Here is a 13,522-nt window from a genome sequence, read left to right on the forward strand (position 1 = left end):
TGGATCCCATTGAGCCTGAAGCCATTGGTAAGAGATGGCTTCCTGTCACAGTGCCAGTCCCAACTGAAATGAAGCCTTACCTGTGGCTGGGACCAAGCGGTGTAGAGACAGGGAAGAGGTGAAGATTCCCATTTTCAAGGACCTGAGGGGGGTCCAGGAGACAGAACTCATACATAGAAAGGTGCTAAGTGGAATGTGATCCCATTTGCTGAGGCCTGGACAACTGGGAAGGTATGTTCACTTTCACCTGCTGCATAAGGTAATTATCACAAACACAGTAGCTTAAAGCAACACTCAGGTATTACCTCATGGTTTCTATAGACCAGAAGTCCAGGTGGCTGAGCTCATTCTCAGCTCAGGGTGAAGGTCGGGCTGCATTCTCATCTGGAGGACCAACTCAGGAAGGATCCCCTTCCAAGCTCCCTCAGGTCTATGGCAGAATTAATTTCTTTGTGGCTGTAGAAGTCACAGAAGTCTCTGCTACTTGGAGTCTCTGACATCAGGGAAGGCCCAGAGCCACTTATAAAGCACTCACATGATTAGGTCAGGTCCATCAGGATTGTCTTCCTTTTGATTAATGGAAAGTCAACTGATGAGAGACCTTAACTACATCTGCAAAATCTCTTCACCTTTGCCATCTTCTGCTGGTTAGAAGCAGGTCACAGGTCCCACACTTCATTTGAGAGGAGAATGTAATGCAAAAGTATGAGTGCTAACGGCAGAAATTATTGGGCCACTGTAGTGTGCCTACCGTAGAGGGGAACAAGTCAGCCCACACTGCAATAGCAGGACAGTCTTCCCAGGGAGAAAGGATGTGAACCCTCTCTGAAGGGCTGGTGGTGAGGAGTGAAGGGGGAGGAAGAGGGAGGAGACAGGGAATGGAGGGGGAGCGGGAGCAGGGGCCCCGAGGAGGGGGAGCCCTCCTGCATACACAACCCCTCCACCCAGCCAGTACTGGCCCAGCACAGGGGCTGCAGGGGGCTCAGATGTGAGGATTCACCAATCCAGGTGAAGCTAAACATTAATCCAGAGCCTTGCAGACTTCTGAAAGCCAAACAAGATTTCAGAGCCTTTCTTTCCAGAGTTGGTGTTATGGAAAGCAGAGCACTTCCCCACCCCAGCCCCCAACATGATTTTCTTTATCTGGAAGTTCATCCTAATAGTCATCAGGCCATGGCTTGTTTTTCAGGTAACTGGTCATGCTGGGGAGGGAAGGGGGAGCAGACAGAGACAGAGGAGTTTAGACAGGCTCCCTCCTAGAGAAAGGAGGAGCAAGGAAGGGAGGGGGCAAAGGGCCCATACCTGTGAAGGGATGAGAAGAAACAGAGGGGCTGGCTGCTGCTCCCAGCCCTGAAAGGAAAGCTACATGCTGCTCCGGGACTGCCAGCCCCAGTCCCTGGAACTAAGGATGGCTGGTTTCTGGCCGGGGTCACATAACCCAGGCCTGGCCAATAAGCACGTGCCTGACCACATGTGATCCAAATATTTCAATGACCTTCAACACAGGAACTCAGGTTGGAACCACCAGGAGGAGAATCTCCCCCCGCCCCCCCCCCTCAGCACTGAGAGAACATGATCTTGGAGCACTAGGTATCCAGACTGGCATAGTGAGAGGAGAAGCCATCTGAGAATGCAGCCAACACAGAAGAAGGTAAAGCAGATACATGGACACAGGGAACCCTGATGACATTAGAGACCCTGGATCCAGCCATGCCTGAAGCCAGTCCTGGCACTGGAGTTTTCAAACCTGTACACCGATATCCTTCTATTCGCTTGAGTCAGGTTGGGATGGGGTTTCTGCTCCTTGTAGCCAACAAAATCCCAAGTTGTGATTGGAAGTGGACATCATAGAGAATTGGGACCACACTGTAAACAGGTAAATGGTGAGAGGGAATGCAAGGATGATGAACTCAGAGCCACATGAAAACTAGGTCCAGGCCGCATGGGGCCACTCGACAACTGTACCTTTTCACTCTCCTAAAACCCACCCTGACTTGTGATTTAGCTGACTGAGCCAGGGATAGAAGGAAAGTGGGAAGAAAGGGAACACATCCCAAGATGAAGAGGTCTACAAACCGTTCCAGCGCATAGGGAGTTGACCAATAACTGCTTCTCCCTGGAAGTCATCTAATCACCTTGAGCCCTTCCACTTACTGCTGTGACGGTCAAGGGTGCGCTCCGACATGATCAAACATGACAACCAAGCCAGTGCTTAGCTTGTAACGTATTTCAAACGTCATCTTAATAGGCCTTGGGCAGCCCGGGTGGCTCAAGCAGTTTAGCGCCGCCTTCAGCCCAGGGCCTGATCCTGGAGACCTGGGATCGAGTCCCACGTCGGGCTCCCTGCATGGAGCCTGCTTCTCCCTCTGCCTGTGTCTCTGCTTCTCTCTCTCGCTCTGTCTCTCATGAATAAATAAAATCTTAAAAAAAAAATAGGCCCTTATGTATTTGCTTGTGACGTTCTCGAAGATGGGGACGAAATGGCAGCAGGCTTTTAGAACTGTTGTGAAGGCATTCGTAGCCCGGGAGAAAGAACCACAGCTCGTCAAAGCCAGTTCAGCCTTCCGGCAAATCCGACCGGCTCCTGCCTGTCCCGGCTGTGTGGTCGACACCTGTGTGCTCGGTGAACCAGAAGGGTCCTTGAGTTCTGTGTTATCAGGGGCGCTGAGGCCACAGTTTGAGGAAGGGGAGAGGGAGGGAGAGGAGGGGAAAAAGTTGGTTCGTTTTACCAGCCAGCTCCCAATCCAGACCCTTCCTGCTGCCCCACCACCTTCCAAATGTGCATCCACTGATGTCACTGCTGGACTCAAAATCCTCACGGCTTCCTTGTGGCCCTCAGGACGCACTCCGCCCTCCACATTCCGCACCACAGCCCCCCTCCTGCTGGGCTCTGTTCCCTTTCTCGGAATCACCCATCCTCTGTTGCTCTGGGTCGGTCCATTCCATTCTCGGGAGGGTGGCTCTGGCTGGCTCTCCCCCACCCACTGGCTGACCTCCCATCTTCCCTCTGAGGCCATACCTCGGCGCTGTCCCCTTGGAGACGCCTCGACCACGGCATCTGCTCAAACCTTCTCTCCCTTCCTGGCTGACCATCTGCCCTCCCGCCAACATGCCCTCTCCGTGGCAGAAGGAACTCACCACCCTTGGTCACCACAGGCCTCAGTGACAAACACAGGGTATATCCGTTGAAATAACAAGATAGTGCCCAGTCCCGGCCCTGCAGGACACCCAGATAAAGCCGCCTGACTCAGACACAGTCCCCTAAACTGGAAACTGTTCAGGCCCCAGGCTGAGGTGGCACAGTCATGAGCAGCTGCAGTTGGGCAGGGCCACGTGAGATGGGGAAATCTCCCCCTGGCCCACGTGGGAGTGGGCTCTGGGCTCGTATCCCTCACCCCGGGTTACAACGGAAACACCGGACATGTTCCCTGCCCTGCTTTTCTGGGTTCTGACAAGTGTGTAATGTCAGCACACATACATCTGCACAGCCACACATATGTACACATTCACACACACACACACAGATGTTTACATACACACAAACATGCATGTACACATGTGCACAGATACACATGGCCAAAATGTTATAAAGGCCAATAAGTTTGCCTCATAAACCTTACAATTTACCTTTAAGATGCAGAGAGACACACACATGTACACATCGCCTTCACACAACACATGCACGTACACATTCTCTCCAGGCTGCCTCTCCAGCTGCAGGTCAGGTGTGATCCAGGTGATGCACATGCCACCCTGCTCTCCCTACAGCTGAGTACAGTCACTGGACAGGTGGTGGCTGATGGGTGGTAAGCAGAAGGGAGGGGCTGAAATGTAATTACACCAACCCACACAGGTCACATGGACCAGGCCGCTGTGCAGGCAATGGTGCAGCAAGCAGATGGAAGAAACTCGAGTCACTTGGGTGCCCTTGCAAAGCCAAGCTACCTAACCCCCACCCCAGGTCACCCATTTACCTCAAAGCTGTTACAGGGGAAAAAAACTTCCAGTTGAGCCAGATTCGGGGGGGACTCGTTACAGCAATTGAGCTATATGCCCCAGTGACTACAACTTACCCCGGTCAATCTGTGTGTGGCTTTCCCACTGAAGGCTGAAGTCCAGAGCTGGGGATGTGGCTGGGCCCTCAAAGGGAGTTTACTCCCCATAAGACCCTGCCCTGTGCACCTGAAGGGAGGGGAGGGAAGCCCAAGGGGAGGGTGTCTCCTGTCCATACACAACCACAGTGACAGTGGGTTAAGAGGTCACGGAGACATCTTTCCCAAGCCTTGGTGGGTTCAGGCCATTTGCTAGGGGCTTGCTAAGGGCTAGGAATCTAGATGAGAGAGCAGATCTGGGGTCTTCCGGGGCTCAGAGTGACCAGCAGGCAGGCGCCTGCAGCAGGAGAGGTAGTTCTGAAAGCAGTGCAGAGAAGCACAGCACAAAAAAAAAAGGGTGCAGGGGTGTGTGTCAAGGATCAAGGGACCCAGACACAGTGCTCCAGGGTCCTGAGGATTGTCTGCACAGGCGAGGAGGTGGGGGTGGGCTCGGCATGAATGGGAAGGAGCCATTCCCCCAGAGAAAGTTCCTGGAGGTAGGAAGACAATCCCGGAGGAGAAACAGCTGTGGGGAGGCCTGTGGGCCAGGGGGGCCGAGCAGCAGCACAGAATCCTGGCAGCCCCCCTACCCAGGCCACACTGTGGGCCCCCGTGCTCCCAGCGAGGCTAGGGGACTGGGAATGGGATGGGAAGGGCGTGGTACAACCTGTGGACATCACAAAGGGAGAGGCAGCTGACCGGCAAGTGCTTTCAGGGCAACGCTCAGGCCAAGGCACATCACGGGAGAGCCGGCACCGGACAGACCATCTGTCTCTCACTGGTGAAGTTGTCCGGTGCAGCTCGTGAGCACGATGCGTGGGCTCAGCCAGCCTGGGGCTTCTCGCCAGCACTAAAAGGGCACGGCAGTTAAGCCCGAATGACTCCTCCGGCATAGTCAGTCTGAAGTGGGCTCCGGGCCCCTGGCGGAGTCGGGCCTGGGTGCTGGGAGGGAGGCTGGCAGGCCAATCCCACAGGGTGGGGGGAACGAGCTCAGCCTGGGGTCTGTCGACAACCAGGGGTCGACCACCCAGCTGTTCCAGCATGGGGCTCACACCTTCTGATGACCACTCTCCCGTCTTCCTCGCTGGCAGGGCCCGACTGTGTTGGCAGCGCGAGGTAACAGAATAAGGCTCCACACACGCCCTGTGAGAGGTTAGGTTCTGTAGCTGGGGAATTTCAGGCAGCACGTGGGAGGAAGCTCACTCATCAATAGATGTTCACACAGGGGGATCACCCAGGGTTACTGGGGTGCGGCCAAGGTCATCACAAAGGCCAATGTATGCACAAGAGAGGCAAGAGACACAGCTCTGGGGCTGGAGGGATGAGCCACCAGCCACGCATGAGGGTGCCTCTGGAAACTGGAAAGGGCAAGGAGGAGACTCTCCCCTGGAGCCTCCAGGAGGAACGCAGCCGGCCCACACCCCGACTTCAGCTCAGGGAGAACTGCGTCAGGCTTCTGGCCTCCAGAATGGCAATAAATTTGTGTTTGAAGCCACTACGTTTATGGTCATTTGTTAGAGCAGCAATGAGAAATTAATGCGAGAAAGGTGTCAGGTCCTGTTTTAAAATGCAGTGTCCAGAATCCCTTGCAACTAGGGGAGGTATCACTAAAGCCACTGTTTCCACTAAAGCCACTGTTTGGCTGATGAGAAGGGGACAGCCTGGAGAGCGGGAGGCTTCTGCCCCTCACCCAGCCCTCTTGTCACTTCCTCCTCCTTCCTGCCTGGAACATGATGGGAGGCGAGAGGCATGGTGGCTGCGGACAGAGGACGGCGGGCCGCAGATGGGCACCGCTCAGCCTGCGGTCACTGCCCCGGCCAGGGCACTCGCCTGCTCCAACTTCCCGTGACCGGAGGGAAAGAAACCGTGCCGGGCTGAGACGTGTAGCCAGACACCATCTGAGTGACATGCAGCTCCTGCGATGACAGGGGTCACAGTCCAGATACCTGGCTGCTTGGAACCATCGAGGAGCCCAGGGTGAGGACGGTCCTCTCTTCCAGGGTGCTGGCTTCATGCTGAGAAGTCCTCGCTACTCCTTTGGTCACCCGGGACCGCTGCTAACCGCCAGGGGCCCAGGAATGCCCCAACCCCCTGACCAAACATCTCCCCCAGGGTGTGGCTGCCCACCGGCTCCTCAGCACAGGCAGTTTCCAGAAGCGGATCAGGTCAGCCCCTCCAGAGAAAACACCAGCACGCCAGACATGAACAGGTATGTGCACATATGCATGTGTATATATATATGTAGATGTATATATATGTGTGTATATATGTATATATATTTATTACATAAATTCCTCATAGCACTCCCCCCTGTATTTTTATAATCCAGAAGAAAAGAGATTCCAAAAAGGTTTTCACTGTGCTCAGTTTTTTAAAAATACAAAAACAAACATCAGGATTACAGGAAGCTCTTAATGTACGGAACAGAGAGTGCATATGAACCGCCTATCAAACCCATGACTCAATATCCAGCTTCCACGTGAGGTCCAGGTTCCATGAGCTCCAGGGGGAGGAGTGCAGTGAGGCCGTGTCCCCTGAGGCCAGGCAGCTCCGACAGGGAGGACCCCGCGATTGCTGCCCAGGTGGCCCACCGAGTCCCCGAGAGCGCCGCCACCCCCCCCCGGGGTGGACAGCCTGTTCTGGAGCACCCACACACTCCAGAGAACGAACATGAACATATTTTTAAACCAGTTGAAGTTGATGAAATAAGGAGACCCTGTTAAAGCACGAAGCCCATGTGCTCTCCACAGGGAGCTTCTGCCGCCGGGAGGTGCAATTTCGTGGGGGCCACATGCGGCTCCACGGGGACCTGCAGGAGCAGTCGGCCACTGGGGAACAGTCCACGTGCAATGGGGGACAGATGGGCCCTGAGAAACGACGGTCAGAGCTGGAGAGCAACTGAAGGGGAGACACAGATTTACCCGTGAAGAGGGCAAAAGGGAACTACGGGCACGAGGTTGGAGGCAAGACCACCCCTGAGAGATGTGCCGCCGCCAGAGCGCCAGCCAGTGCAGGAAGCATGGCTGTGACGCTGACCGTGACCGTTGGCCACAACCGTCCACACTTGGGCGACCCCTGGCTCCTGGCGGCATGTGCAAGAACACTTGTGCAAAGACACAGGCACTCTCAGCGCCTAGCCATACACACACACACCAAATGCTCCCTTTTGGCCTCTGAAGGTCAGGATGTGGCCCGACAAGGCTTGCGGAACCCCCCGGACATGACTCCGGAACATAGAACTGACCCTTCCCCAAGCGCACGGACACTTGCCTTCCCAAGAGCTGCGGGTTTCTAAGTAACGTCCTGAATGCTCGGAAGTCACAGCACAAACGCAGGTGGCAGTGTGCCACGTGAGTCAGTCCGACTCAGAAGTCCTGCAGCTCTGGGATGTCCTGGTACAAATCCAAGGTCTCAGGGTTTGAGAAGGCCCCTCGGTGCTCCACAGCTTTTCCAGCAATGATCTGCTTCACAGCCACTTCCACCTTCTTGCCATTGAGAGTGTACTGCCAGGGAAGGGCAGAGAAAACAAACAAAAACAGCAGCTGAGCCTCGAGGGGTAAAGAACGAGCCCTCAGCCCCGGCATCTAGGGACATCCAGACCAGATACCGAACACCTCCACCTGCAGCCAGAGAGCAGGGGGCCACGGTGAGCATGTTGCGCTCGGGCCACCGCCTCCCGGGGACTGGGGGCTGACCCCCTAAACCGAGTTGGTCCCCTCGAACGTGCAGCAGGTTGGGTTCGTGGGGCTCACAGGCACACAACTCTCAGAAGCGCCTATTCTGTTAGTTATGTGCACTGCATTACCCTTCGCTGCATCATAAAAATGGCCCGTCACTACCGTGTCAGCCACGGGCCGCTTCCTACAACCTCGTCACAGATCAACTGGCCAGCGAGCCTCATCCACCAGCCTCACCAAGCTTGCCCAAAACCTTTCCTCAGAAACATTTATCAGGGCGGTATGGGGCATTATTTCCTCGCAGTCAGACTCCATCCAAACGTTCAAAGCTCCCTCTACAATCCAGGCCCGTGTGCTCCATCTTCAAACCCCCTGGGCCTCTGACGGCAGTGTGGGTGTCCAGGGGCCAGGGGACTTCAAGACAAAGCCCTTTAGTAAAACCGCTGGTGCCCTAATCTCTCCAACACAGGCACTACTGTGTTTTTTTTTTTAACCTGAGATGTAATTAAAATTCATTCATTTGAAAAACTCGGGCAACGTGTGAACTAATTAAGGATCTAAGCGCTGGCTTCTGAAGGACTGCCTGTCACTTGGGTGTCAGCCCCTCTCGCCCTGAAATGCAAGAGTCTCACGTGCTTTATGGGCTTGTAAGCTTTACACAAAAGCTCCAAGAACAGCTCAGGGGAGCTAATAATTTGTATTTTCCATCAGCTGACAAAAGAAAGACCGTGTTACAGAAAAAATCCTGCTACTGTTTCCTCTGGTGAGAAGTGTGGTGGGAAGCAGAGATACCCCAACCCCTGGCTGCTGCTGGGGCCTCCCCGGGAGATAAACGTCATGCTGCCCCCTGTCAGGTGCTGCCCCGTCAGGATGGGCCAGGCGTCTCAACTGTGAGAGGAGACAAAGACGTGCTGGGGCCAGGGCAGTCGTAGCTGCCTGGGGCCTGCCAGCCTCGCAATGCCCCACGCACCCCAAGTCTCCTTGGCTGGGCCTCCTCCTCCCCAGTGCAGTGACACACACGGCCAAGCCAACCCAGTAGTTCAGGCCAGGAGGATCTGAAAATACAAGGGCCTTGAAAAATCTCAGGGAACCCTGGAAGGGACTTCCCAGCCCAACCAGACAGAGGAGATAGCACCTAGGGAAAGCGGGTTCTGATAGTGACCGGAGCACCAGGCTGAGGACAGAAAGACAGATCTCCACTTTCTGTATCTCTCAGAGAAACCATGCCACTAATCTCATGAGCAGACACAGTGGGGGGTAACGCTTCTGGCAGCAAAGGACACACGTCCTGGTTCATCAAAAGAAAGCCAAGGGGAAAGTCAAACTCTGGTTCTCCAGAATATTCCAGAAGCAGACAGAACTGGTTTGCTGAAGGAAAGCCTTTGGCCCTCCTCAGGAGAAGACAGTAAGTGTCATGAACTCAAGAAGTACTTTCCCTCCTGGCGGGAGCCACTGATCCCAGAGTCACCAGGAGTCACCAACTGAGACAAAGAATCCCAGCAGTGGGACCCTTCCAGTGTACAACCAAAATTAAAAGCAGCATGTGGACGGGATAAGAAGTCCCAGCCCTGCTCAGGGTAGCACCAGAGCTCAGCTCCTGCCAGGGCCGTCAGGCTCTGCCCCTCCCCCCATCAGTGACCAGCTACCCTGCAGGCCTCTGAGAGGCCCTGCCTCGTCTGTGCATTCAGCTCGTTCTCTGCACACACGTGTGCACACACACCACAGCTTGTCTTCTCAGCTGATACTTGCCTCATCATAAGCAGGCCAAGTTAGAGCTGAGACCCAATCTGGGGGCCCCTCCTCCCCCAGTCAGAACCTAAACAAAGTAGAAGGGGGAACAGCTTTCGGGAGACATGCCTCTAAATAGATTCGACTCTTCTTTCCACAGGCAAAACTTAAAATTAAAAGGCAAGAGCAACAGTACCCCAGTGGCTCTTTAAAAAGTTAAAATTAATTTTCTGATTAATAATTTCAAGAACACACTCAAACCACACCAGGGAAAAGCCAGTTGGATATGCAAGGCTGGGCCTGCCTTGCCTCCAAATACAAGTATTTAGCAGAAGTCACTTTACATGCAATTCGGGAAGGGTTAAAAAAGAGAGACAGTAGGAAAAAAAAAAAAAAAAAAGATGGGGTTGCCAGGCAACATGGACAAACTATATATAAAGCAGAACCAGCTTTGAGATGAGCTCCTGGGTGGGGGCTCTCGGGGAGATGACCGCACTCTGGTCGCCACCACCCAGGGACAGGAGCCCGAGCCCAGCAGCGGCGGACCTACCGGGATGCCTTTGGTCTCCAGGATGAGGCTGGGCACGTGCCGCGCAGACAGGCCGATGCGGATGGCGTTGCGGATGCTCTTCACCAGGTCGGGCCCGAAGGTGTGGCCGGAAGCCATCTTCAGGAAGAGGAGCACCCTCTCCTCCCCATCCTTGTTGTACTGGGGCACACAGAGGCTGTCCATCACCTCCTCGAAGGCCTCCACTGCAGAGACGGGGGAGAGGCCACACTCTAGCACCGGCCGGCCCACCGTGGGCACCAGTAAGGGGAGGGGAGGCTGGCCACGAGCCTGACGGGCACTGCCGTCTCTCCTCCCAGCTGTCCAGGAGGAGCCCCTCAGGGGGGACAAGCAGTATGCTCATCACTGGCAAGAGTCAGAGCTTTGCTTCAGCTGGAATGGTGGACATATTCATAGGAAGCCAAACACAGGCCTTACTTGCTTAATTACAGATTAATTTAAATATAAAAAGGAAGCAAGTACTGTGATAGGGACTCCACTGGTGGGAGGAACAAAGCCTGGATGCAGATGGATCAGGACTTCTCCATCCCGGCCGTACAAACCACCTTGATGCAACGTTGGTAGGAAGCTACTGCCCAGGGAGGCTGATTTTGTGGCCTTGGTGGGCCATTTTAAAGGCCCAGGGATGACTCCACTGTGCAGCTGTGAGGCCCACTATCTTTATATGGTGTCCTCTGAGGTGCTGTGTAATCTCCAGCATTCACACAACCTCTCTATGCTTCTCTTTCTTCACCCAGACACAATTAAACAACCCAAAGTTGCTCACTGTGAAGATAAAATGTAACAGAACAGGGATGGGCCATGTGACCTTAAGAATACTCCTCTGAGGTTTTACAGCTACAAGCAATGTGGACAAATTACATTCTGGAAAGAAGGATGTGTTCAGAAATGTCCATTCTCACAGCTGAGGCAAACAGACCAGAGTTACGCCAAAGGTGGAGTCTTTGGAAAGCAGGCCCCGGAGCTCCCTGCTAGGACACACCCTCCTTCCTTCCTGAATGACTTGAGAAAAATTCAAGGAGAAAGGGAATATAACATACCAATGTTATAGATTTCTGAACTGCCAAACCGCACTCCATTGGGGTTGAGTGTGCCGTCACTGGAAAGAGAGACAAGGTCAAGAACACACAGCAGCTCCTGAGTGAGGCACGTCACACAAAGGTGGGGGCAGGGGCTGTCACCCCCTTTTCACATGGCAATACTGGGCCCCTCACGAAGGCTCCCTCCCCTGTTCTTTATCCCCACCAGCCACCTTTTCTCTCTAAACTCCAGGCTAGACAACAAGGGAGTCCCTTTGTGTGGAAATACCCGTCACCTCCCGGCCCCTCTCCACCTGTACATGAGTGGCATGCGCCCAGTACCCACACACTCCCCGTTCTGGAAGGGCTGTTGCTACCATGGATGGACACTGGCTGCACCTGTGCCATGTGCCTGCCAGTCACCGGGGGGGTGGGGGTGGGGCACAGAAATGTGGATCAGGCCCAGGTCCAGCCCTAGGGGAGACACAGGATCCCTCCAATCCCTGCCCGGATGCCTCAGGAAAGGGGGCTCCAGGGAAGAGAAGCCTCTAAAGACTCCTCACCTCCGGCCCAGCATGATGATGCCTCCAGTTTTGGGGTTGATTCTGCAGTAGTCGCCATGTGCCCAGACACCTGCAGGGAGGCAGAAGTGTGTGGTCACCCCAAGTAGAAGGGGTCCTAGCTGGTTGCCTGGACAAATGCCCACAGCAGGCATGACAGCAATGGGATGCTCACCCACAGACTTAGCTGAGGCATAGAAACAGGATCGGAAGGGGGCTGGGGGCCCAGGGGTGGAGGCAAGCTGACCATTCCTGCCCCCAGGAGCTCAGCATCTAGCGGAGGCCACTGTCTGTCCAGTTCTCACATGAAGCACCAGCATACAGGAAATCTCACTCCCTCCACCACCGACAAGGCCTCAGGAGTTCCCAGGGGAGACCAACCCCAGCAGCAAGGACGCAAAAGGGACCAGGGAAGATCAACGGGAGCTTTGGGAGCAGGCCCTCAGAGTGAAGGTTAGGGAGTACAAGCACACTTTAGGAAGACAGGGTGGTTGGGGACAGCTCCAGGGCTGGTCCGGAGGGGTTACGGCCACTCCTGGAATGGGATAAACAGAAGCAGCATGACCCGCGGGAAGCTATTAATGGAGGCCTGAGGCCCGAGCTAAGGCGTGAGCCGCGTGGACAGAGCTAACTAGTTGGTAAAATCCAGGGGATGTGGAAGGCAACAGAAAGGGTGGGGGGGATCAGAGGTGACCCAATCACCTGTGCCATCCCCCTGTGGCCTGGCGTGCAGCTGGTTCCTGGGCTGGCAACATTCCCAGGAAGGCCCTCGTCCCAGGCTGCAGCAAAGCTCGTATCCCAAGGGATCAAAGCCCCAGCCTTGGCCACATCCTCCACTCTCCACCCGGAGGAACAGGAAGGAGAAGCCACACCTCAAGGGAACTGCCAAGGGAGCAATTAAACCAGCCAGAAGCCTCCTCCTGCTGCCAACTGCAGTGACCCTTCCGCACCCACACAACCAGAGGCCAAACGGGTGTGAATAATCAAGAGCACACCCCAGCAGCTCTGCAACCACCTGGAAGTCACTCACCCCAGCAGCAGCCTGACCTCCTGAAATGGGTCCTGAGTCCCTGTAGCCCAGAATGGGAAAATAGCAAATAAAACCAGCTACAGGATCTTCACCCTGAATGCCTCTTCCTCTCCAATTCTGGAGACACTTCCCAACTGGCAGTGCTAACCCATCAGCTCGCACCTGCTCCTGAGGCATGAGGCGCCACCCCTAAGGCTCCAGGTCAGACGAAGGCCAGGATATCTGTCTGTCTGTAGGGAATATGTGGTCCTTGGGAGGCAATTTTGAGCACAGAAGGACTCCTGAGCTCAGTTCTTCTGATGCAAGAGGATGGCAGGCCTGCGGGTCCTTTCCCCTTCCTCCCCAAGATGAAGAAAGAAACCCCTTTCTCCTGATTAGACTTGCAAAAGACTCCCCTGCACAAACAGGGAAAGAGATCATTCCTAGGGCCGCAAGTGGTATGCCAGATTTCTGCAGAGGCACATCTGACAGCTACACAGAAAACCGGGCTGATGATCGCAGTCCCAGGAGCCAGCTGCAGACACAGCCTCAGGCCTGGCGCGCCACCACGCCCCCTAATCCTTTCTCATCTGGGGACTGGGCGCCCGACCGACACACAGCCCAGCGTGCATGAAGCCGATTCTCCCAGGAGTTTGATAATCACTGCAAGGCCCTGGAAATGGAGACCAAACAGAAGATGCAAATACACCCTGAAGGAATCATCATTTTGTGAAAATACAAATGAAGCACTCCCACCTCGTACAAGACGCAGTCGGGAGGGAGACTCCATGCGGGGCCAGTGGCCCTGCTGCCAGGGTGTCACAGCAGAGAAATGCAGGCTTCCCTGTAGCTTCCCAAGCCCCAGGCCTG

The 13,522-nt window shown here is 54.9% G+C and overlaps 1 protein-coding gene across 2 annotated transcripts in view; it reads right to left on the reverse strand.

Moving 5' to 3' along the window:
* Window positions 1–6,442: 6,442 nt before the first annotated feature.
* AACS (acetoacetyl-CoA synthetase) overlaps window positions 6,443–13,522 on the reverse strand; it is a 56,745-nt gene continuing 49,665 nt past the window's right edge. Inside the window, exons 15-18 of one of the 2 annotated variants that reach the window (XM_072722668.1) lie at window positions 11,647–11,716; window positions 11,105–11,163; window positions 10,047–10,249; window positions 6,443–7,594 (exon numbers count right to left, since the gene is read on the reverse strand). In XM_072722668.1, the coding sequence (XP_072578769.1) occupies window positions 7,457–7,594; window positions 10,047–10,249; window positions 11,105–11,163; window positions 11,647–11,716 (470 nt within the window). In that variant the 3' untranslated portion in view covers window positions 6,443–7,456. The remainder of the gene's footprint in view (window positions 7,595–10,046; window positions 10,250–11,104; window positions 11,164–11,646; window positions 11,717–13,522) is intronic. The other variant, XM_072722669.1, reaches the window with a different exon arrangement.

The sequence above is a fragment of the Vulpes vulpes genome, chromosome 10 (assembly GCF_048418805.1).
Source record: "Vulpes vulpes isolate BD-2025 chromosome 10, VulVul3, whole genome shotgun sequence".
NCBI classification, from domain to species: Eukaryota; Metazoa; Chordata; class Mammalia; order Carnivora; family Canidae; genus Vulpes; species Vulpes vulpes.